Source organism: Narcine bancroftii, chromosome 4 (genome assembly GCF_036971445.1).
Source record: "Narcine bancroftii isolate sNarBan1 chromosome 4, sNarBan1.hap1, whole genome shotgun sequence".
Taxonomy (NCBI): domain Eukaryota; kingdom Metazoa; phylum Chordata; class Chondrichthyes; order Torpediniformes; family Narcinidae; genus Narcine; species Narcine bancroftii.
Genome location: NC_091472.1, coordinates 243154337 through 243178117, shown reverse-complemented (window position 1 = coordinate 243178117; position 23781 = coordinate 243154337). Strand labels below are relative to the sequence as shown.

Here is a 23781-nt window from a genome sequence, read left to right as displayed (position 1 = left end):
GAAGACAGAAACGATACATTGTCCATTTATCTTTGTAGGTAAGGAGGGAATAGCTGCTATGGTTGTCATGACAGAAGAACAAATGGAGTGGTTCTGCTTAGGAGTAGAAAGTGTGCCTCATGTGACCTTGGGTATTGACAAAGATCATCACGCTCGACAGCTGGGTCCGATGGTAAAGGAAGCGATAGGGTGTGAATACAGGCAGACAGAAATCCCGGGATATTCCACCTCGGAGGGAGGAAAATTTGTCAGACTGAATATTGAAGCATGGGACCAGGTAGTGAATGAGAAAGTAGAAAGAGACCGAGCCATAGAAGGAGAAAATATTGATCACAGAGACTCAGACAAATATCTTTCTAATCTGAGTCCACATATATGGACAACGGGGCCCTATGATGTGGGAGTAATAAAAGGAGAGGTATTTCTAGAATTGGCCAACCCCGGGCAGAAACCAATATGGAGAAAACAATACCGCTTGTCGCCCAGTCAGGAGGAGGGTATTAAAGGAACGATAGAAGGGTTAATGGAGTCAGGGGTTTTAAGGGCGGCACCTGACAGTATGTGGTACACGCCCATCATGCCTGTTCCCAAACCGGGTAGAAAAGACTGGAGGATGGTACACGACCTCCGGGAGATTAACTTGGCTACCAAGACCATCGGGAGACCAGTCCCAGACCCATATGTAGCACTTAGGGCTCTGAGTCCGGAGCACGAATACTATACTGTCATTGATCTGGCAAACGCATTCTTCTGCTTGAATTTAGCTGAGGAATGGCAAGACTGGTTAACTTTCACTTACCAAGCACATCGGTACACATACACTAGATTACCTCAGGGTTATAAGGACAGTCCAGGACTGTTCAATCAGGCCCTTAGCGAAATCCTAATGAAATTAAAGCTCCCGGAAGATGTTACACTGATTCAGTATGTAGACGACCTACTATTAGCAGGGAAAACGCCACATGGGTGCCTGACAGGGCAGCCAAACAGGTTACTGGTTATCATGAACATATACAGGGGATGATTTTGAGGTCCCATAACAAAAAAAATGAATCTGAAACTAAGGAGACTTGTAGCAGATTGAATGACTACACAGATGAGTTTTGTGGAGGAAGAGTGCTGTACAACTGGCTCCCCGCTAACTGGGATGGTCGGTGTGCTCTAGTAACCCTTAATGCGCCAGTGCTGATTGTCAAAATGCAGGAGGGAGACGAGGATTCCCTAGAATTGCGCCACACAGAGAGTTGGCTGTGGAGAAAAAGGAGGAGTGTTGGACTCTTGGGGCCGGGAGGAAGGAACCCTGATGGGGTATGGATTGATGCCATTGGCCAAGCCCGGAATATTCCGGACGAATTTAAATTAGCCGATGAGATTGCAGCTGGGTTTGAAAGCTTTCCTGTTTTTAGTGCAATATTTCCCATCACTGTAAATAAGAATGTTAATAGGATCAACCTTATTCACTATAATGTCCAGCGCCTTGCAAATTTGACCAGGGACGTTGTTGAGGCAATACATCAACAACTGTCAGAAACTTCCCTTATGACACTTCAGAATAGGATAGCGATTGATATGGTCCTGGCAGAGAAAGGTGGAGTGTGTGCTATGTTTGGAGATCTATGCTGCACTTCTATCTCTAATAACACAGGGCCAGATGGATCACTCACTAAGGGGTTAACGAAACTTAGGGCATTGGCGAAAGAATTAAAAGCCCAGTCTGGAGTCTCCAATCCTGTTTTATCCTGGTTACAGGGAGTGTTTGGGAGATGGAGCACATTGTTAGGACAACTTTTGCTGGGTTTGTTCATTTCTGTATCAATTTTTATCACTTGTGGCTGTTGTTGTATTCCATGCATTCGAACGCTGGTCACGAGGACCATAGAGACAGCCCTTGCTGACCGTGATGAACTGCCTCCGAAATATCAAGCTGTGCAGGCTGTGGAGCAAGACTATCTCACATTACAGGAGACGGAGAAAGTTGCTGAGATCGATCTGGAGTCTGAAGGGGAATGTGATGGGAAGGAGGGATTGTGAATTAGATTGTTACACATATAATTTTAACCTTGCTTGTAACCCAAATATTATAACATTGATTGTAACACAAACATTATTAATCAGATTGTAGAACAAGTATTATGAATTAGATTGTAGACCATATGTTAACTTGGGAATTTACTAATGTACGGGGGGTTAGCTAGTTTTTTGCTTGGGGGCAAATGGGATGAAACTTGTAAACGGGCAATGGGATCGGGGTGACGGATGGGGGGTGTACGCAAAGGAGGGTTGGGGGAGCCCTCGCCCACCAGCCGAACTACCCTGTGAACAGAACCCGTATAGAGCTTGGCAATAATAGGCGAAATAATGTAACGCGGTGGTAGCATAGTCAGGGCGAGATTGTCCTCTAAAGAGGACAAAGGAGGGATTGTAAGGTAAAACATCATGAGATGGGAATGTGTAGGGAGTTACCCTGTACAGGGCAGTAACAAGAAGGGGAGGTGTCCTTGTACTCCTGTTAGGTAAAACATCATGAGATGGGACCGGAGAAGGAGTCACCCAGTACTAAGGAGTAACAGAATGCATCCTTGTACTTACAAGATAAGAGAGACATTGATGGATTGAGAGGCAGGAAGCTAGCAGGGAAAGGATAGCAACAGTTTAAGAGAGACATTGATGGATTGAGAGGCAGGAAGCTAGCAGGGAAAGGATAGCAACAGTTTTAGTCATTGGACAAGTAATGATATGATGATGTTCTAAGCATGTATCCAAGGGTATTAAAAAATCACCATTTTGCTGATAACGGCAGAATGCATTCTCCGACTAACCTGGTTGGTCGCAAGTGTTACAATCCGGTAATAAAGAACAAAGAACCCTGATTTCGACTCAGTCTGGTGTTTGTCTCACTCATTCATGAACAATGCAGACCTAACACTATGGAACATTTATTTGATAAAACCAATAAAAATATTGAAAAGGGAAGTAGCACAAGGACAGCTCCTTTCCCTCTGCCATCAGATTCCTGAAAGATCAGTGAACCAAAGACACTGCCTTACTTTGACTTTTCATGTACTATTCTTATTTAAAACAAGGAATTTCATGATTTATTCACGACAACAAATTCTGATTCTGGAGTCCTCCCCCACCGAGAGGTCTGTCACTGGAGCAGGTTTATTAACCCATACTAGATCCAATATGGCCTCTTTTCTAGTCAGATTCTTTGCACAGTGTATGGACAAGCTTTCTTGGACACACCTGACAAATTCAGCCCCATCTATACTTCTTGGAGCTAGGAGGTGTCAGTCAATCATAAGCTCCCATTACAACAACCTTGTTATTTTTGTACCATTTCAAAATCTGCCCCTTTGTGTCCCAAGAGCTATTTTGGGTCCCATGGACTACTTCCAATAGAGTGATCGATCCCTTCCTGTTTAGGACTTCCATTCACAACAACTTAGTAGATAATCCCTCCACAAAATCCTACCTTTCTGCAGCTGTGATGTTGTCCCTGATTAGTAATAGTACTCCCCACCCTCTTACATCCCTACCTTTCAAAACATTTAACCCTGGTTACAGCATTAGCCAATCCTGTCCTTGTGTCAGCCAAGTCTGTAACGACCACAGCACCATAATTCTTTCATTGCTCCATGTCAAGGAATATATTTAACAGTTGAATAATTTATTGGTCTCTTTTTGCCAGCAGGTACTTGCATCTCCAAAGACTGAACTGCCAAACCCCACATTTTCAAAGTGGTGACTTGGTTGAGAGACCAAAGAGCTTTCAGCACCTTTTGGATGTCAGGATGATGCAGCTAGAAGAGCCACTGTCTCACAGCCTCAGTGACTCAGGATTGAACCTGACCTCTGGTGCAGTCTGCAAGTCCTTCCTGTAACTGGGTTTCCCCAAGATGCTACAATTTCTTTTCCCATCCCAAAAACGTGCAGGTTTCATAGGTTATTGGGTAATTGTTAATTATCTCGTTTAGAGGTGAGTGCTAAAATTTGGAGTTAAGGAGAGGTTGGTTGATGAGAAAGGATAAGTAGGGGTGTAAGTATGGGTGTGTGATGACTGGTGTGGACTAGTGGACAGAAGAGGTCGTCCTGGTGCTATATCTCTCAGAACTGTAAACCTGCAAGTAATCAGAAGCCAATGTCTTCAGGAAGAGAGGAAATATATTTTAAAAATGGAGCAGAATCCATTGTCAGTAATGAAGCAATGATGCCAGATGACAAACTTAAAGGAAGCACCCCACAACAATAAGGTCAGGGGATTTGTGGCAAAAACTTCCTCTTTTTCAGTGCTAGATCCTGTCAAGCTTGCTGTTCAGGGAATTCAGCAGTTCTGATACCATCAAGTTCACTGAAAAGCCAACAACATTAGAAAATTCTCACAGAAAGCAAACAAGGAGGGGAATCGTACCCTTTTTAAAGAAATTATTTTAAACATTTTACAGTGTGTAAATATTGGTCAGAGCACATAAGATTAAGGTAGAATTTTTAAGATTTAATCTTAAAATTAACATTAAAAATTCCACAATTTTTGAAACATTTGTAAGGAAATTAAAGTCCACATCGAAACGGTAGTTTTTTTTAAGCTCAATTATTTGCCAGGCAATAATTTCAGATGTAATTGGTGATTAAAAATTCACTTGGTGCTCAGGGAACAGAGCATAATATCCCACAGTGATCAACAGCATGATTTATTTGTATCTGGTTTATGTTAAGAAATTCACTTTGATTCCATAGACATCAACCCAGCCTGTGGGAAGGACAGGATCACTGACAGCACCTTTAGATTTCTGAGTTTATCTAAGCAGGTTCAGAAATCTCATCAAGTTTTCCTGAAGTTCTGACAGTCCCATCAAAAGCCAGATCTTCATCAACAAACAATTGTCCTCCCAGCAACCACAAGACTGTCAACAGTGGTACAGACATTGTTTTGGAAATTGGTTACTACCATCCTTGGGCAACATTTTTTTCCCCCTTTTCCACAGTCTTTGCCAATTGCCAGGCTTGTACAATTATTTCATCCATTAAAAACTGATCTTCTTATTCATTTTCCAAGAACATGATTACCAGACCAATAGGCAAACCTCTATACAGTGCAACTAATACCATGCGATAATCGCCACAGCATTAATCACATTTACAAGCCTCCCTTACATCGTAAGGGCCTTGCGCTTCTTCCAAAACTCTCCAATTCCTTCCCGTATGGCTTGCTCTGCCAACCTCTTGCAATTCTCAGGAGTAAAACCAACCAATGCCGTGCCCACTGTTGCAACTCCCAGGTCCTTCGCTAGTCTTTTAATATGCTTCTCGATGGAACTTGGAGAAAAGTACTGGTATTCTTCACCCTGAATGCAATAAGTAATGTATTTCTTGCTTTCTTCTTTTGGAGGTGAAAAAGGCTCATCTTTGAAGCTCTCCACATTACAAGCTATCTCCACAGTACCTTCATGAGGAAAGGCCATCGCCTGAATGCCCTGAAGACCACCAACATTTGCACCACGGATAGCACTGGCAATCCTTTGGCCAATGTTCACATCCTGTGTGTCTATTGTCACATTACAGTTCATTACATACGGGCTGGCACCAATACCTAAAAAGGCAAAAAAAAATCAAAACAGGTATACCCCATTTTATGAATACTCACTTTACAAAAATTTACTTTTACAAAGAAACCTGTGTTCAATATCCGAAAGAAATTTGAATAGTTTTTCACTTTTATGAAAATAGCCTTCGATAGTAGTGATTGGGTCTTCATTTTATGCCATTTCAGCTTACAAAAGATTTCATAGAAATGCTCTAGTTTCATAAAGCTGGGTATACCTGTATTTCCATTCTTAATGTTTGATATTTTTCAGAAAGTTATCAGTTTGGTTTCAAACTACTTTTTCAATGTTTTCCAAGATCACAGCGGTACAGCATTTGGTTCTCTTGCCCTGATGTTTCTTGTTCCATCCTGAACTGTGACATTGTCTGTATAGGTTTTCCACAGGTGTACGAATTATTCTCCACACCAAGGACTTGGCTGTAGATTAGTTGGCCAAAGAAAATTACACCCTTGTGGGTTTACGGCAAACAGAATCCAAGAGAAACTGATAGGCATTTGTGAGAGAGAACAAGCTGCAGAGTTATGAAGAAGTAAAGAAAGGCGGGAATAGGACTGATGGGATTGATCTACTGGGGTCCAGTGTGGGCCTGTTGAGTATCTGGGTTTTTATGAAATTGTTAACTTGAGAAGAGTTTTTATGATAGCTCATCAACCTGAAATATTAAATCTGTTTCCTTTTCTATAGATGCTGCCTCTAGAGGTTGCAAACAGGTTAAAAACTATGCCATGTACTGAATGAGCTGAGGTTTATGGAGTGCAAAATGGAACGTCAGCCAGGAATGTAAAGAACAAAATTGATAATCCAATGGCTAAACATACACTACGTATATGGTTTCAATTCCGGAGATTTTTTGGCCTAACTCATTTTATCTTGGAAACTCCTATTGTACTAAATTTCCTTTTTCATCCCTCTCTAACTGATCAAGCTTATTTACTCTGGAAAGTTAAAGGTATAACATGCTTTTCGGATTTATTCTTGGATAACTCTTTCATGTCATTTGAACAATTATCCATGAAATATGATTTACCTCGATCTCATTTCTTTCGATATTTGCAGATTAGGAGTTTCTTAGTTTCGACTTTACCCTCTTTTCCCAATCGGGAGACTACGACTGTTTTAGAGGATATACTATATTCAAAATTCCCTCCAAAAGGTGTGATATCTAAATTATATAATATAATTACAAAAATAAATTCTGGGACTTTTGAAAAGTTTAAAAATGATTGGGAAAGAGAACTCAACCTTCATATTTCTAATGAAAATTGGAATAAAATTCTGCGACTGGTAAACTCTTCTTCTCTATGTGCAAAACATTCACTAATACAGTTTAAAGTTGTTCATAGAGCTCATATGTCTAAAGATAAACTCCATCGTTTTTATTCTCATATCGATCCTATATGTGATAAATGTCAATTGGAAATAGCTTCCCTTACACATATGTTTTGGTCCTGTCCCTCTTTACAGAATTATTGGAAGGAAATTTTTTCCATTATATCTACTGTTTTGAATATTGATTTACAACCACATCCCATTACTGCAATTTTTGGATTACCTATGATAGATTTGACTTATTTATCTCTTCCTGCGGATCGTATGATTGCTTTTCTTACACTAATGGCTAGAAGATCTATACTATTAAATTGGAAAGAGGTAAATCCTCCCACTGTTTTCCAATGGTTTACCCAAACTATACTATGTTTAAATTTAGAGAAAATTAGAAACTCTGTCTATGAATCCCCTTCTAAGTTTGAGTTAACCTGGCGACCATTTATTCAATATTTTCATTTGTGGTGAGTTGATCTGGCTCTGTTTTCTTTCTATGATTATGTATGATAATTGGGCTGTAAGATGAGATCGGAGTGATCGGCATGGTTTAGCTATATCTGTAGGTTTTTTTTTTAAGTTTTTTTTAATTCAGATTTGTTTTTTCTTTTTTGGGGTTTTTTTTTCTCTTTTTTCATATATTGTTATTAATTATATCTTTTTTTAGAGATAGTTCACACCCTAAACTGATCAAAACATTTTTTTTATGATATATTTTTATTCTGTAATATTATTGTTTAATATCTCTGTATTAATTCATTACTTACTATGTATTTTTTTAATATCTCTTTGAACTGTATGTGTTTATAAATTATAATAATAATAAAAAGATTGAAAAAGAAAGGAATGTGAAGAACAAAGAAACAGAACAAAAGTGAAATCTAAAAGTACAAAGATTTGGTTGTGTTTCAGCACCTGACAGGGTGAAAACAGGAAATGGCAAAAATGGTGATGAATCAATTAGGCACTTAGAAGCTGATCAATTGCAAATGGTCAGATTCAATCACTGAATGAAGGATGACCAACTTTGGGAGAAGATGGGTACAGAATGTCAATTCCTTATTTTCTCCCTTGAAGTGAGTATTCCAAGATTATGACCAAACATGTTGTCTCAGCCTAACAACAACACTCCAATTTCCCTTTTTTTCCCCACTTTATTGAGAGAAATGTTTGCTTGATATTGCAGACATATTCGTAACTGTGCACCATTTGGCCAAGTATTTTGAGGATTAACTTTTTCTTGGTTAATGTCAACAAAAACTGGATATGAAATAACAAACCTATTAAAAGGGTCATAATAGGAGTTTATTTCAAATTTTGACTAGAATTATTCCTGAAACAAAATCCAGATGGCCCTAACAAAGAGGGCAGAACCCTGAACTTCCTCTCTGGAAACATGGCAACTGTCAGTAGGGAAGCACTTTGGCACTAGTGACCATAACAGCAGTAGTTTTACAATAATTACAAAAAAAAGGATTGGCTCACAAGTCTCAAATTGGGACAAGGTAAATTTTGATTGCATTAGATAGGAACTTGCAAAGATTGATTAGGTAAGGCTAAGCTGATAATTGGGAACCTTCTACCAGAGATAGGGAGAGGTCAGGAGCAATGTATTCCTGTGAGAGTGAAGGGCAAGGTTGACAGATTATGGATCCCTATATGACCAGAAATATTGAGGTACTGGTCAAAAAAAAATCAGAGAGGAGGCATATGTCAGTTATAGACAGGTGGATCAAGTGAATCTCGTGAAGAATATAGAGGGTGTAGGAATTCACTTGAGGGATATCAGGAAAGATGGAGGAAGGAAGGAAGTGAGATGGCTCTGACAATAAGGGAAAGGAGAATTCAATGAGATTCATTTATATATCAAGGACTATAGATTAACTAGGGAATAAACAGGGCCCCTCAAAGATTAACAAGATTGCTTTGTACGGAGCAACAGGATATGGGTGATGTCCCAGATAAGTTTTTCTCATTTGTGTTCACTGAGGAGAAAGACATGGATGCTTGAGAACTTGCGGAAGTTGACGATGATGTCTTGAAGAGAGTCTACATAATAGAAGAGGAGGCGCTGGAGATCTTAAAGCACATAAAGTAGATAAATCTCCAGGTCCTGTTCACGTGTATCCTAGGGCACCATGGGAAGCTAAGCAAGAAATTGCAGGAGTTCTGGAGGATATATTTTTATTATTAGCCATAGGCAAGGTGCCGGAAGACTGGAAGGTGGCTAACGTTGTGCTCCTATTTAAAATAAAAGTCTGCATGCATTTGGGGAAAAGAACTGATTAGGAATGGTCAGCATGGCTTTGTACATGTGAAATTACATCCAATTAATTAGAGTTTTTTTTAAATAGAGATAGCCAACAAGATTGATGAGGCCAGGGTGGTAGATGGACTTTAGTGAGGCCTTTAACAAAGTCCCACAAGGCAGACCGGGCCAGATAGTCAAATCAGGGTGAGCATTGGATGCAGGATTGGCTTGATGGGAGGAGTCAGAGGGTTGTTATTTACATTGGAGGTCTGAGCCACAGGAATGGTGCTGAGTCCACTTGCTTTGCCATCTATATTAACAACTTAGTTGAGATTGCAGTTAGCATCGTTAGTAAGCTTGTGAATTACACCAAAATTGGTGGTATAGAGGACAGTGAAGAAAGCCGAGATTACAACCGGATCGAGGTCAGTGGTTATCAAACTTTTTCTTTCTACTCACATACCACCTTAAGTAATCCCTATGCCATAGGTTCTCTGTGATTAATAAGGGACTAGTTAAGGTGGTATGCAAGTGGAAAGAAAAAAATTGAGAACCATTGGTTTAATCGTACCTAATTAATCATATCTAATTAATCATACTTGTGCACGGTTTCATAACTCCAAAGAAAATGGGCAAATGACAATTTTTCTCAAGCAAAATATTTCAGTAACAACTGGGTCTAAAGCAGTGGCTATCAACCTTTTTTCCCCACTCACCTACCACTTTAAGTAATCCCTTACTAATCACATGGCATAGGAATTACTTAAGGTGGTAGGTGAGTGGAAAGAAAAAATTTGAAAGCCACTGATCTGGATGAACTGGGAAAGTAGTGCAAGGAATGGCAGTTGGAATTTCACTCAGTCAAGTATGAGGTGTTGCATTTTGATAGGCTAATGCAGGTCAGTACATACACTGTAAATGGTAGGACCCTGGATAAAGATACTTATGGATAGAGGTACATGGTTCCCTGAAAATAGCTACACAGACAGATTGGTAAAGAAGGTGTGCGGCATTCGGTGTCATTGGGACACTGAGCACAGTAGTTGGGGTGTCATGTTACAAAACATTGGCAAGGCCAGTTTGGGACATTGTGAGCAGTTCTGGTCGCCCTGTTGTGAGGATATTGTCATTAGATGGAAAGGGTGCATAAAAGATTCACAAGGATATTATCAGGAGTGGATGGCTTGAGTCAAAGGAGATACTGGATAAGTTAGGACTACTTTCCTCTGGAGAGCAGGAGGCTGGGGGATGACCTAAGAGAAAGATATATAAAATCATAAAGGGGCATAGATAATGTAAATAGTCTTATTTTCCCCCAGGGTAGAGAAATCTAAATGATTTAAAAAGGACCTGAAGGGCAACTTTTACATGCAGAGTTTGGTGAGTAAGTTGAATGAGCTGCCAGAGGTAGTGATAAGAGGCAGGTACAATTCTAATGTTTAAAAGACATTTCAACAGGTATGTAGCAAGGCAAGATCTAGAGACTTAGGGACTAAACACCAGCAAATGGGACAAACTTGGATCGGGAACTTGATCGGCAGATGACTTGAGCTGAAGGGCCTGTTTCCATGCTATAAAATGACTGTAAAAATATGCCTTTTAATTCACAATCTACTAAGACAAGCATCAGAAATGGTACGCACAAACCATTCCATTCTTTGAAACAAATGAATATTCCAAGCTTGCAACAAATTGTTCCACGATGAGGTTGAATGTGATGTTTAATCATTCATCAAAATAAACAATAACTTCTTATTTGGAATTCAGAGATCACGGAGTTCAAGTGCGTTATTGACAGACATTCAGTCTGGACTCCTTTGTGAAGGATAAGTTGACCTTTGACTCCATTACCAGAATCAATGCATAACATTCAACACCACTGATTCATGGAAAAACAGTAAATGAACCAAACAACATTCCAGGGAGACCCTGAATCTTATTTGATGAAAATAGAGCTCCATTGTATTATGTAATGTTTCAAAATCAATACATAAAAATTAAAAACAGTGAAACCCACCTGATTTAAAAATCACATAAACATTAATGATAATGTACACAATTCAACTCAATTGAGGAACATGGAGAGAGGTTGCAATTTGGACAGGACAGGTGGGTACAGTGGTCACAATAAAGGGTGGCTGGGACAGGGGTGGTGCATTTGGAAACCTAAAATTTCTGTCTGTAATTCTGTCACTCACTTATTGATTTTAACCACACAATCAAAGATCTGACAGTAGAACACCAACCTGTTAAACCACATCTGGGAGTAACTGCAGTTCCAACATCTGGCTTTCTCTCCTTCACCTCCGAACTGCTCCTGTTAAACCAGTTCAGTTCTTTCCTGCGCTGGACCAAGGTTCGTTTGAGAGTTTGGTCGGCATATCCAAAGTAAAAGAGACTACAATCTGGCTCATCGAACATTAACTTTTCAGCAACATCTGTGAGGAGGTGGAGAAAAGGGAAAGGACTAAAGAAATCCCTCAACTTATGCAGCTTGTTCTGTGACCTACCTATTAGGTAAAAATAAAGTTCCTGCAATGTGGAAAATGGTTGAAAGTGATTAAACTCCCACCGTTCTGCGAAAAGGGATGGAATGCAAAACATGTAGATGAGAGCTTGAGAGTAGACAGTACTGACTAGTGGGCCCCTTCTTATCTCAAGCCCCAAGGATGCAAGGATCTGGTTCAGGCTGGTACAGTGATCTAAGGTAGTCTATAGCTGGCACTGCACTTGCTTAATAGAGACATGAATATTAACTTAGATGCCCCCAAGGAGGGAACAAACTAATTAACATGACAGGCGATGTATGAAGAGGGAGGAACTGAGTGATACCTGGATTGATGGAAGGGAGAAGGAGAATGTTGTATTGGGATTCTGATTGGAAGAAGGTGATGTTGAGTGCAGGACTGTACAAAAGAGTGATGATTCTGAACCTCCGGTGTGTCTCCAGACCAAGGACACCCAACTCTGCAGACTCAAAATAAAGCTGAACCTGTTCTCCAAGATTTTGTCTCCAGAGTAGTGATTGTGAACACATTATATTTCACATGCAATGAAAATATTTAAACAAGTTTAAATGGCAGAGAAAGCAACCTTGATTGGGTTTTATATAAAAGTTTTTTAATTTTCACATTCTAAAGTGAGCATTGGCAAGGGTACTGAGATCTTTATCAAGGTTCGAACACTGCTTCCTTCAGAGTTTGGTTTGGGTGGGAAGGCAGAAGAGCAAAAAGCTGAGGTGATGAGTAGGGGATAGCTCTCTGAATGGTAAAGGAATGAAGTAGGGAGCTGAAAGAAAAGATAGAGAGAGATGGAGAAAGAGAGAGAGGCAGGGGAGGGGCCTAACAGAAACTGGAGAAATTGATATTGATGCCATCTGGTTGGAAAGTGCCCAGACCAAATATTAGGTATTATTCCTCTAATTTGTGGGTGGCCTCAGTTTGGCAGTGCATGAAGCCATGGACAGAGATGTTGTTGTGGGAATGGGAAGAAGAATTGAAACGAGGAAAAGTGCTCAACAAAATGATACCCAGCCTGTGTCCTGTTTCTCCAATGTAGAGAAGACCACAACTGGAGCACCTGATGCAATAGATAACTCCTGCAGATTCACAAGTATCGTGCTGCTTCACTTGGGAGGACTGTTTGGGGCCCCGAATTGTACTAAGGGAGCAGATGTGTGCACAAATGGATCAATTCCTGCAGTCAAAAGGGTAAGTGCCAAGGGGGAAGTTGATGGGATGTAGGAGTGGACAAAGGAGTTACATAAGGAGCAGTCTTTGATGAAGGTGGAGAGGGAAGGTGCAGGGAAGATGTGTCTGGTGGTAGGATCATGTGGTAGATGTTGGAAATGGCATAGGATGTTTGATGTGGAGGCTGGTGGGGTGGTAGGTGCATACGGGGGCAGAGGGAGCTAGGGCAGATGTGTGGTACTGGAGGAAATATGGGTGAAGGTCAAGTTGATCGTGGTAGAGGGGAAGACACTTTGTTTGAAGGAGGAGGAAATCTCTGATAATCTGGCATGGAAGACCTCAGCCTGGGAGCAGATGCAGCGGAGACAGAGGAATTGAGAGAATGGAATGGAATCTTTACAGGGGACAGGGTCAGAAGAGGTGCAGTCAAGGTAGCAGTGAGAGTTGGTGGGTCTATAGAAGATGTCTTGTTATTTTTAAATTTAGACATTCAGTACTATAACAGGTCAATTTGGCCCTACAAGTGTGTGCTTCCCAATTTTCACCTCATTAACCCTGGTATGTTTTTGGAATGTGTGTCAAGAGCTTGTTCCCGAGATTGAGAAAGAGAGATTGAGAAAGGGGAAAGTATTGCTAGAGGTGGACCAAGTGAATTTGAGGTCAGGGTGAAAGCTGGCAATTAAAGTCGATGAGATCATTATGGGTGTATGAGGCAGCACCAAACTAGTCGTCAAAGTAATGGAGGAAGAGTTAAGGGGTCTTGCCTGTGTCGGCTTATAGGATCAAATGATCCAGAGCAAATGGATAAAACTGGCTCCTTCCATACTGTAAAACTGCGTGATTTTATGATGTATATAGCATCTTCCATGACTTCAAGATTCTCCAAGTGCTTATGCACAATGAAGTATCTTTGAAACATGGTTGCCATTATAAAGCAAGAAATCTAGTGGACAATTTGCACAAGTTCCTACAAACAGCAATCAGTTAACTGATGCTGATTGTGGGGTGAATGTTAGTCTGGCATCCAGCAAGAAATCCTCTCCTCCATTGCGATATCATGTCTATTCACTTGCAATCAGGACCTTGGTTTGCTACTTCATCCTAAAAAAGGTACCTCTGACATCTTGGCACTGCATTGTAGTAGCAGCCTACATTACATGCTTGGACAAATAACCGCTCGGAAAATGTCTGATAAAATCATCAACCTGAAACATTAATTGTTTCTCTCTCCACAGATGCTCCCTGTCTCACGTGCTCCTCTTGTGGATGGTGTTGGGGGGTGGGGGGGGAAGGGGAATGAGAGGGTTCCTGCTGAATCAGAACAGATAAAAAGAGACCAACTGAGTTTTCGTTTGAGTGTGAATGAAAACCAAGCACTGCCATTAACTTACCATGAGCCACTCTGCCACATTCCTCCAAACTAACAGACTCTGAGAGAGGGTAAAAGGGGACAAGATCCACAGCTCCAAGACAAGGATGAATGCCAATGTGATCTTTCATGTCAATTAGCGTAAATGCTTCAATGCATGCTGCCAAAACAGATGTTCCTGAAAGAGGAAAACTGACTTGAATTCCAGATACATCAACATCTGACTCTTTTGGCTTCAGGCAAATTAACAATTTTCACAGCCTGACTCTCATTTCTTTGGATCAGTTTGCAAACACTCCTCCCCTCTCTTTACTGGGCACACTGTCAGTTAAAATGTTTGGATACAACTGTATCAACTATCCGCCTGCACTGGTGAACTGTGTATTCAGAACATCCTCCTAGAAACTAAGCATTCCATTTTTTTGGAGGGTGAGTGGGTGGAAGATAGTAGGGGTGGATGAACTTGGTCTTTTAATTAAAACTATGAGAATGCCTTTAATTTCCCCGTAATCAACTGACTGATGATCCAATTGTGAGAGACTTAATCGTTCCATTCCATTAGCTATGCATTGCCTGGTTTTCTCAGCTCATTTTCCAACATAGCACAGTGTAGTGCAGTGCAGGAAGAGGACCTGCATTGAATGGGTGGGGGTTCGCCCAAATTAAACTCTACGATACATATCCCTCTATCCACACATATTAATATGGCTATCTAGAAGCTTCTTAAATATTATTACCATTTCTGCTTCCAAGTCTACCCCTCATGCTGAGTAAAAATACATCCCACACATCTTTAACTCTCCACCCTAACCCCACTTTAAATTCATGTCCTCAAGTATGTGCAATGTTTACCCAACATTTGAGCATTTACTGTCAAAAAAAAAACAAAAAAAAACAAAAAAAAAACGCTCAATTGCTCCTGGAGTTCATAGAAATTATAATTTTAAGAGGAAAATACAATGAGGGTAGCACGGTTAACGTAGCAGTTAGTGCAACGTTGTTACAGTGCTAGCATTTGGGACTGGGGCTCGAATCCCATGCTGTCTATCAGGAGTTTGTACATTCTCCCCGCTGGGTTTCTTCAGGGTGCTCTGGTTTCCTCCCACCGTTCAAAACGTACTGGGGGTTGTAGGTCAATTGGGTATAATTGGGCAGCATCGGGTCATGGTCAGAAAGGGTCTGGTATTGTGCTATGTCTAAATTTAAATGCTAAAATCTTACCCAATGTCTCTACTGGACCTGCAAGAGTTAGAACTGATCTGTTGTAGTCATAATCTGAAAATATGTTCAGCACAGTTGCTTGCATTTTCCTCTCCCCTGTAATCAAGGAAAAAAACTGGCCCATAATTATTTTAATTAATTATTTTCACTTCTTTTATTACTCCCATAATTCTCAATAAATGTACCTTGCTTATCACAGAGGGCAGCTTTTGCGACCCTTTCCACAATGTCTTTCTTCCTCGCTTCAGAAATATTCAGCAAACATGCAGCCAAGCGGAGACTTGATCTTTGTGATGCCATACTTTGTATAATGGCTTGAACAAGAAGCAAAAAACTGCAGCAAGTAAAAAAAAAAAATTTTTTTGAATATTTTTCCAAATAATTTGCCCTGATGACATTTCTAACTTGACATCCAGAATAGATATCTACTAGCTCACTCCAAATAACTGACTGTACCCTTGATCCTGGGGAATAGCCTTAAGTGTGTATTGCATTGCATTCCGGTGACTTCAAATGCACCCAGTGGGCTGCTGCCAAGTTTATTTTCCAAGATGTTAAGGGTGTTCGAAGCTATGCAAGCACTCATTGAGTGGAAAATATAGTACAAAACCAAATGCAAATAAAGATGAAAATACTCAGCACATCAGGGGAGGAATAGCAAACATCGGGGACATCTCTACAAAGTGAAGGAGGAAAGTTTTGGGAAGACACAAGGTGTAAGTTTTTTATTTTACACAGAGAATTGTGGGTGCCTGAAATGCTTTACACGGATGGTGTTGGAGGCTGAAATATTAGAGGCATTTAAGAGACTCTTGGACAGATACATGGAAGAAAGAAAAATTGAGGGTTACAAGGTTGAAAGGGTTTTGTATTTTTCTTTTGGTAGGAATATTGTTGTGTAGATCATTTTCAGTGGGTTCACAGAGAGATGAGTCTGGACACAAGTGTTATAATCACACGTGACTTTCATTAACACACTAGAAACAAACAGGGGAGGACGTTAAATAGTACAAAATTACTAGTTAATGCAGGCGATTCGACCCCATTCACGCACTATACAGAGGGACTCTTACACACACTCCCAGACCCTTGATCAATAGGAGGTGCGGCTCTACTGCACAATAAACAGGGACTCTTACACAAGCTCCTGGACCCCTGATCAATGGGAGGTGCGGCTCCACTGCATAGCATAAACCAGGGCTCTTACACACACTCCTGATCAATGGGAGGTGTGGCTCTACTGCAAACATTGATCGATGCCAAGGCCCAGTTCCATCTACGCCAGTTTACTGCTGATGCCAAAAAGTACTATTATGTCATTGCATAGCTGGACCAAGACACTGCAGGGCAGTGCACAAAAGGCAGCATGACTTCTGCATATGGACAGCCTGAGAGACCGCATTCTTTCTGAATTAATGAATGAGATGCTGGTGCTCATGGATGGACATATGCCCTGTGGGCTTTTCGAACAACTTTTTCCTCGAGCAAATGCCAAAAGACATCTGTATGCTGCTTACAGATGAAGACTTTATTGACCCCCATCACTTAGCAGCCTCTGCTGACGAGTTGTGGCATGCTAAGCCGCATGGTGGACTTTCAGTTGGGTGCATAGTGGTGCCTCAGCAAAGGGCACCAACCCTGCCCACTCCGGATACCAGTGTGGCATCAGACTTGACTGGATGCAGTGCACAGAGAGAAGTGGTGCTATTACCAGAGATAGGGAAATGTAGCTCGCAGTTACTGTCCCCTCTGCATGCACTGAGGACAGCCATCAGCCGGCCACAAGAACAAACTCCTTTTCCTCTGGGATCAATGCTCAGGCCATCGGTTCTTGAGTGACCCTGGAGCAGAAGTTGGCGTGTTTCCCTCCTCCAGCCCAGACACATGTTCAAAAAAGGGCCCTTCTCTCACAGCCAATAACAGCAGGATTCCGACGTCCGGGTCACTGAGAATTTCGGTTCGTCGTGGTTCAGCTGGTCCCTTCACCTTTGCTGATGTAGCATAGCAACGGTCCCAGGGGATTTCATTCCGCCAGCAGGAATCTCCCACTTTGGTACTCACATGCTTAAGACATGCTCACATGGTCCTGATAGACACTGGAGCCTATCCCGGCCACCCAGCATGGGTCTACAATTTCAAACATTCAAACTTCAAACATTCTGCCTGAACTCAAGGACTGCCCTCATGTATTCCTGCGCAGGAATTTGCACAGGACGCTGTTGCAACAGCCATATGAAGGCCATTTCAAGGTAGTTCCCTCCAATGGAAGATGTTTATGTGTGAGAGGTTGTGATCTCGCATGCTCTTGACAGAGGGAAATGTCAAGGAGGCCCAAAATGACAGATCCAGGTTTGTTATAGTCATCGGGGGCAGGCAAGAAACGGTTTCGGTAGATTGCCTTAAGTTGGCACATTTGGACCTAGATCAGCCAGTATGAACGGCATGCCCCTGGCGCAAGGTGTCCGCAGGCCCTTTCTAGCCGTATAGGTGAGACTGTGGTGTCACCTCTGAACTCCGGTTTTGGGGGGGGGGGGTGGGTTATGTGGCGAACCTCGCCATTCCATTATCAAACCACGTCCATAGTTGCAGATCCTTTCAGGATCAGGAGTTCCCAGACACAATGAACTCTGGGAAGCATGTGACTTCAGAGGTCAGAAAATTGTGATAGTGCAACAATTATTTGAACTCCTGCGAAGATTCCATTAAACAGCTCTGTTGGTTCAGCTCACAGACAACTTCTGTTGTGCTTTATTCACTGCACTACTGACTACATTTTCATATTTTTAAAGAAATATTATTTGATGGCTTTGCAGATTGTTCACAGGAGGTAATAATGACTCTGAGATTATAAATGGCAATAAATCAAGTGATTCAAGTTGTTACCTTTTATGAGTTTTTATAAGTTTCACATTGATGAACAGGGGTTGAAGATTACCTTTGGAAATGGAGAATTGGTATCTTTAGTAGCTCAGTAGGTCACGAAACAAGCTCTCAATTATTTATTTTTTGCTTTGGAGAAAGCTAATAAACAGAATGTAAAAATAATTTATCTAAAAGGTATACTGCAACATCAGTAGCTCAGATGTGAAATGCATCCTGAACCCAAGAGATCCATCATCCAATTAATTTGGAGTACAGGTAAACCCCATTTTATGAATACTCGCTTTACGCAAATTTGGTTTTATAAAGAAATCTGTGTTTGCTTTTACAAAAGGATTTTCACTTTTACAAAAGCATTGAGCTGTTATAGAGGCTGTGCGTGCTCCCCAAGCAACTCCTTCCCCGGAAACTACATTGAGATGTCAATAAATAGATGACCCTCTTCCTCTCTCTACCTCATTTACTAGGATTCTTTGAGGATATAATGGGTGCGGTGGATAGAGGGGAACAAGTTGATGTTGTATATTTGGATTTCCAGAAAGCGTTTGATAAGGTGCCGCACAAGAGACTTATCAGTAAGTTACAGGAAAGTGGAGTCCGGGGAAGTATATTGGCATGGATTGAAAATTGGTTGTCTGACAGGAGGCAGAGAGTCGGGATAAGTGGAAGTTTTTCAGGTTGGTAGAGAGTGGTAAGTGGGGTGCCGCAGGGGTCGGTGCTAGGCCCACAACTGTTCATCATTTACATTGATGACTTGGAGGAGGGGATAAAATGTGGTGTAGCCAAGTTTGTGGATAACACCAAATTGAGTGGAAGAGCAAATTGTAATGAGGATGTGGAGAGTCTGCAGAGGGATAAAGTTAATCTGGATGAGTGGGCAAAGGTCTGGCAGATGGAGTACAATGTTAGTAAATGTGAGGTTATCCACTTTGGCAAGAAAAATAAAAGAGCTGAATATTATTTAAATGGTGAAAAACTACAGTGCTGTTGTGCAGAGGGACTTGGGAGTGCTTGTGCATGAATTGCAAAAGTTAGGTTGCAGGCGCAGCAGGTTATTAAGAAGGCAAATGGAATGTTGGCCTTCATCGCTAGAGAAATTGAATTCAGGAGCAGGGAGGTAATGTTGCAACTGTATAAGGTACTGGTGAGACTGCACCTGGAGTACTGTGTCCAGTTCTGGTCTCTATATTTGAGGAAGGATATACTGGCTTTGGAGACGGTCCAGAGGAGGTTTACTAGGTTGATCCCTGGGATGAAAGGGTTGACTTATGATGAAAGATTAAATCGTCTAGGATTGTATTCGCTCGAGTTCAGAAGAATGAGAGGAGATCTTATAGAAACATATAGGATTATGAAGGGTATGGATAGGATAGATGTAGGAAGGTTTTTTGAGCTGGCTGGTGAAACTAAAATGAGAGGACACAGTCTCAAGATTCAGGGGAGTAGATTTAGGACAGAGATGAGGAAAAATAGTTTTTTCCCCCAGAGAATAGTGAATGTTTGGAATTCTCTATCCAGGTAAGTGGTTGAGGCTGCTTCATTAAACATATTTAAAATTCAGTTAGATAATTTTTTACATGATAGAGGAATTAGGGGATATGGGGAGAAGGCAGGTAGGTGGAGTTAGGTCATAAATTAGATCAGCCATGATCTTATTGAATGGCGGAGCAGGCTCGATGGGCCATTTTTGGTCTACTCCTGTTCCTACTTCCTATGTTCCTATTCCAGTTTCCTGTTTCTCCCATTCAGTGGCATCATTAGGGTTGGTATCATCGCACCCCCCCACCCCCCGCCGGATGGATCGAATGTACAATTGTACTGAGCATAGAAGAAACAAGTGTTTGTTTCTTGTTTGTCCAGGGAGGTCGTGGCGGTGCTGAGTGAAAGGGAAGGGAGTGGGACTCTGACCAGAGAACATTAGAAGGTTCAAAAAGTAAATTTCTTTATAGGTTGTGTATTTATTATATCATTCCTGCTTTTAATAAATGTTAGCATTATTTTAGGTTTGATGTGTTATTTGGTATGATTTGATATGTTATTCTTTTGGACTGGGAACACTCAAAAAGTGTTCCTACAGAAATCAATAGTAATCATTTCTTAACTTTACACCATTTTGGCTTACGAAAGGTTCCGTAAGAATGCTCTATTTTTGTAAAGCAGGGTATACCTGTACTGTTATTTGTGGTCTATCTTCCTCAGTGGTCTTCAGGATCAAGGATGACTTTTTCCCCTTCAATGGAAGATGTTTATGTGTGAGAATTTGTCATGTCGCATGCTCTTGACAGAGGAAAATGGCAAGGAGGCCCAAAATGACCAAAGACCAGGCTCTGCTGTGCAAATGTAGAACATGGACCCTTCATCCCTTGGTCTCCTGACTTCACCCTTACTGCCTTTCTCAGTGCTATCACACCACCATTTAGTTTCTATCCCACTCTGCTCCTCCCTTCATTTGCCAGCATCCTTGTCCTTTGATTCCCCAATCACCCCTGGCTGCACAGTTGCACGGCTGTGCTACTGAAACGTGCAACCCAGGCCAGAACCCTGGAGGGAGGATTGATGACATGATATGAGAGTTTATTGTGATATACACAAGGTCAATGTACAGTCACCAAAATTCTTACTTGCTGAGGCCACAGAGCTGCACAAGATGTATCAACAATAGCATAAACAAAAGTTACCATCAGTCAGAAAAAAAGATCTTAAATATAAAAGGATAAAAAAAATTCATATTTGCATAGGTGCAAAAAAAAGTGATACCAACCCGATTTAATTGATACTTTTTTTCATTTGAACCCTTCTCATAAGGAGTTAATAGGCAACATTTATAAGGTATTATTAAGATAGCAATCAAATTCGAATATCAAAATTAAAAGGGCATGGGAAGAGGAACATCAGTTACATCTCCAGAGGAATCGTGGGAGATTTTTTGATTGGTTAATACATCTTCAATATGTGCTCGTCATTCTTTGATTCAGTTTAAAGTGGTACATTTGGCTCTGATTTTGAAATACAAATTAGCCCGTATTTTTTCTAACGTTAGTCCTATTTGTGATAGATGTAAATCAGAATGGCTCCTTTAATTCATATATTTTGCTCATGCCCTATGTTGGAGAGGTATTGGATAGATATTTTTAAGACTTTGTCAGCTATACTGGATATTACTTTGCAACCTAACCCATCGACTGCTCTTTTAGGAATTATAGTTCCAGAAGTGGGACGAGTTCCCATTTCCACACATCAGGTTTAGCCTTTTCTACATTGTTGGCTAGAAGAGCTATTTTATTTAAATGGAAAGATTCTAATCCATCTACTTTCACTCAATTGTTCTCTCAAATTATATCATGTTTAAGTTTAGAGAAAGTTAGGAATCATACATTCTTGGCAATCTGTTATAAATTATTTCCACTTGACTTAGAAGAATTATTTTCCCTTCCTGACTATATTCAATTTTATTTCTTTTCTCTTTGTTAATGAAGACCAGATGATTAATTTTTATTAATACATTTTCAGGATAAGGGCTCCCCAGTTTTTTTTTGTTAGATTAGGTGGGGTTTTATATAATAATTTTTTTGAAGATTTCAGTTTGAAGAGATAGTCATATTTGTTCATTGTGGTGTAAATGCAAATGTTATTTTATATGATGTCATGGAGATTTTTTTCCCTTTGTGATTATGTACTCCTATTTTTATGTATTGTTTACCTATGATTCAAAAAGATTGGAAAAGAAAAAAAGCGATCTTTCAATAGTGCAGACCGATCTTTGATGGTTCAGAAATACTGACAGAGATGGATTCATCCTTTAAAGAGAGAAGTATCTCACGTTCAACAATCACTTCGCACTTGCAGACTAGAAACAGCCGCCATTTCCCTCACTCCTCACATTCAAAGATGGCATCTGTCTCTCACGCTCCTTTTAAATCATGAGATGGTACTTTTAAACTTAAAGAATCTCTGCCTTCTGGATTACAAGTCAAATTGGATACTTGATGCAGATCCTTCACCCCAGGCTGTTCCCCAATATCTATCTTGCCAATCATTTTCAGTCAATCTCTCCCAGGAGTCAATCAATCAAATTCCTGCTGCATAACCTTCAAGATCATCATATTCTTCTTTATGCGTGGAAGTAAAATCAGCAAGTGCAGGAAAATCTAGGTCAGTGCTGATCACCAACCTGAAAAAAAGATCCTGTTTCTCCTTCCACAGTTGCTGTCCAACCCACTGTGTTTTGAGAATGTTGAGCATTTTCTGGTTTATTTCAGATTTCCAGCATCTGAATTTTTCCTTCCTTGTGTTACTCCCTCTTTCATACATAGATACAGGAGCCATTATAATCTTTTGTTTCTTTATTTTGCTGGTTTATTTCCCATTCATCTTTTTCAGTGACTCATTGCAACTCTGAATCTTCAGGCTTTGTTGTTTTTTTAATAAATCAATACAGATCTCATCCTTTAGTCTAATTATATCCTTAATTTTTTTTTAGACACAGCTGGATAATTTTTCCCCCACAGACTTTTGCAGTTCTTTATTTATTGGCAAATTTATAAAGCTAACTTCCAAATCCATGTCATTAATTTTATTTAAATACTAATACTTTAAATAAGATAACTTTATGTTCATCTTGGAGTACATACAAAATACTACTATATTCTGATTATTTCCCTCGAAGATCCCTTTGAGCAAGATTAGTAATTAACTGTTTCTCATAAGAATCTCAACTAACCTATTTTTAGCATTTTAATTAATGTGGTAGGACTTGCAGAAAGAATTTCACAGTAACTCTACTGCTGCCATTGAGGAGTCTACAAATGACTGCTATGGTTTCTTTCTCTAGTTCCTTCCTACCTTCACTCACACTGGCTCTGTTCATTCCTCAAGACTAACTCTATGACATCCTTTATTACCAGGGCAACAATTCACAACATCTCCCTTTCCAAATACTATGCTCCATATAATTAGCATTGTGGACTCTGTGAAAAGAAAGAGGGCTGTTGGTTAGTATTGTTTTCCCTTGGTGTTAACTGGAGGGGAAGGAAGCACATCTCAATGCGTACTGTCATATTGGGTTCATTCCAATGCCAGTAAACCATATCTGGTGGCATTCCAGGCTTTTAAAAATAACTTATTGGCCAAAATTGTTCAGTACAAAATAAAACTAATAATAGAAAGTGAGCATTCAAGTATGTTAAAAAAATGAACATAGCAAATTGTAAATATTTTCTCCCGTAGTATACATTTGATTTCCTACCTTCTATAATTTGGGAAATACAAACAGCAATTACCAGAGTTTGCAAATAACATGTTATTGGCAAAAGCAGCCTGAAAGCTAACCAACCCTTGGTCTTAATACTCACTCCACCTTCAGTGCCCAAAGCCATGTCAGCCTTCTAGCTTCTGCTACTTTTCCTGGTTTGACCTGGAAGAATGGGGGGGTGGGGGGGGAGA

At 40.4% G+C, this 23781-nt stretch overlaps 1 protein-coding gene across 4 annotated transcripts in view; it reads right to left on the bottom strand.

The window, feature by feature from the left end:
* The window catches only part of ftcdnl1 (formiminotransferase cyclodeaminase N-terminal like 1), a 90682-nt gene that overhangs the window by 60457 nt on the left and 6444 nt on the right, over window positions 1–23781 (bottom strand). For 2 of the 4 annotated variants that reach the window (XM_069934545.1, XM_069934544.1), the window contains exons 2-5: window positions 15645–15793; window positions 15460–15555; window positions 14261–14416; window positions 11427–11618 (exon numbers count right to left, since the gene is read on the bottom strand). In XM_069934545.1, the coding sequence (XP_069790646.1) occupies window positions 11427–11618; window positions 14261–14416; window positions 15460–15555; window positions 15645–15759 (559 nt within the window). In that variant the 5' untranslated portion in view covers window positions 15760–15793. Of the gene's footprint in view, window positions 1–4463; window positions 5591–11426; window positions 11619–14260; window positions 14417–15459; window positions 15556–15644; window positions 15794–23690; window positions 23761–23781 lie in introns of those variants that run through there. The other 2 variants (XM_069934543.1, XM_069934542.1) reach the window with 2 other exon arrangements.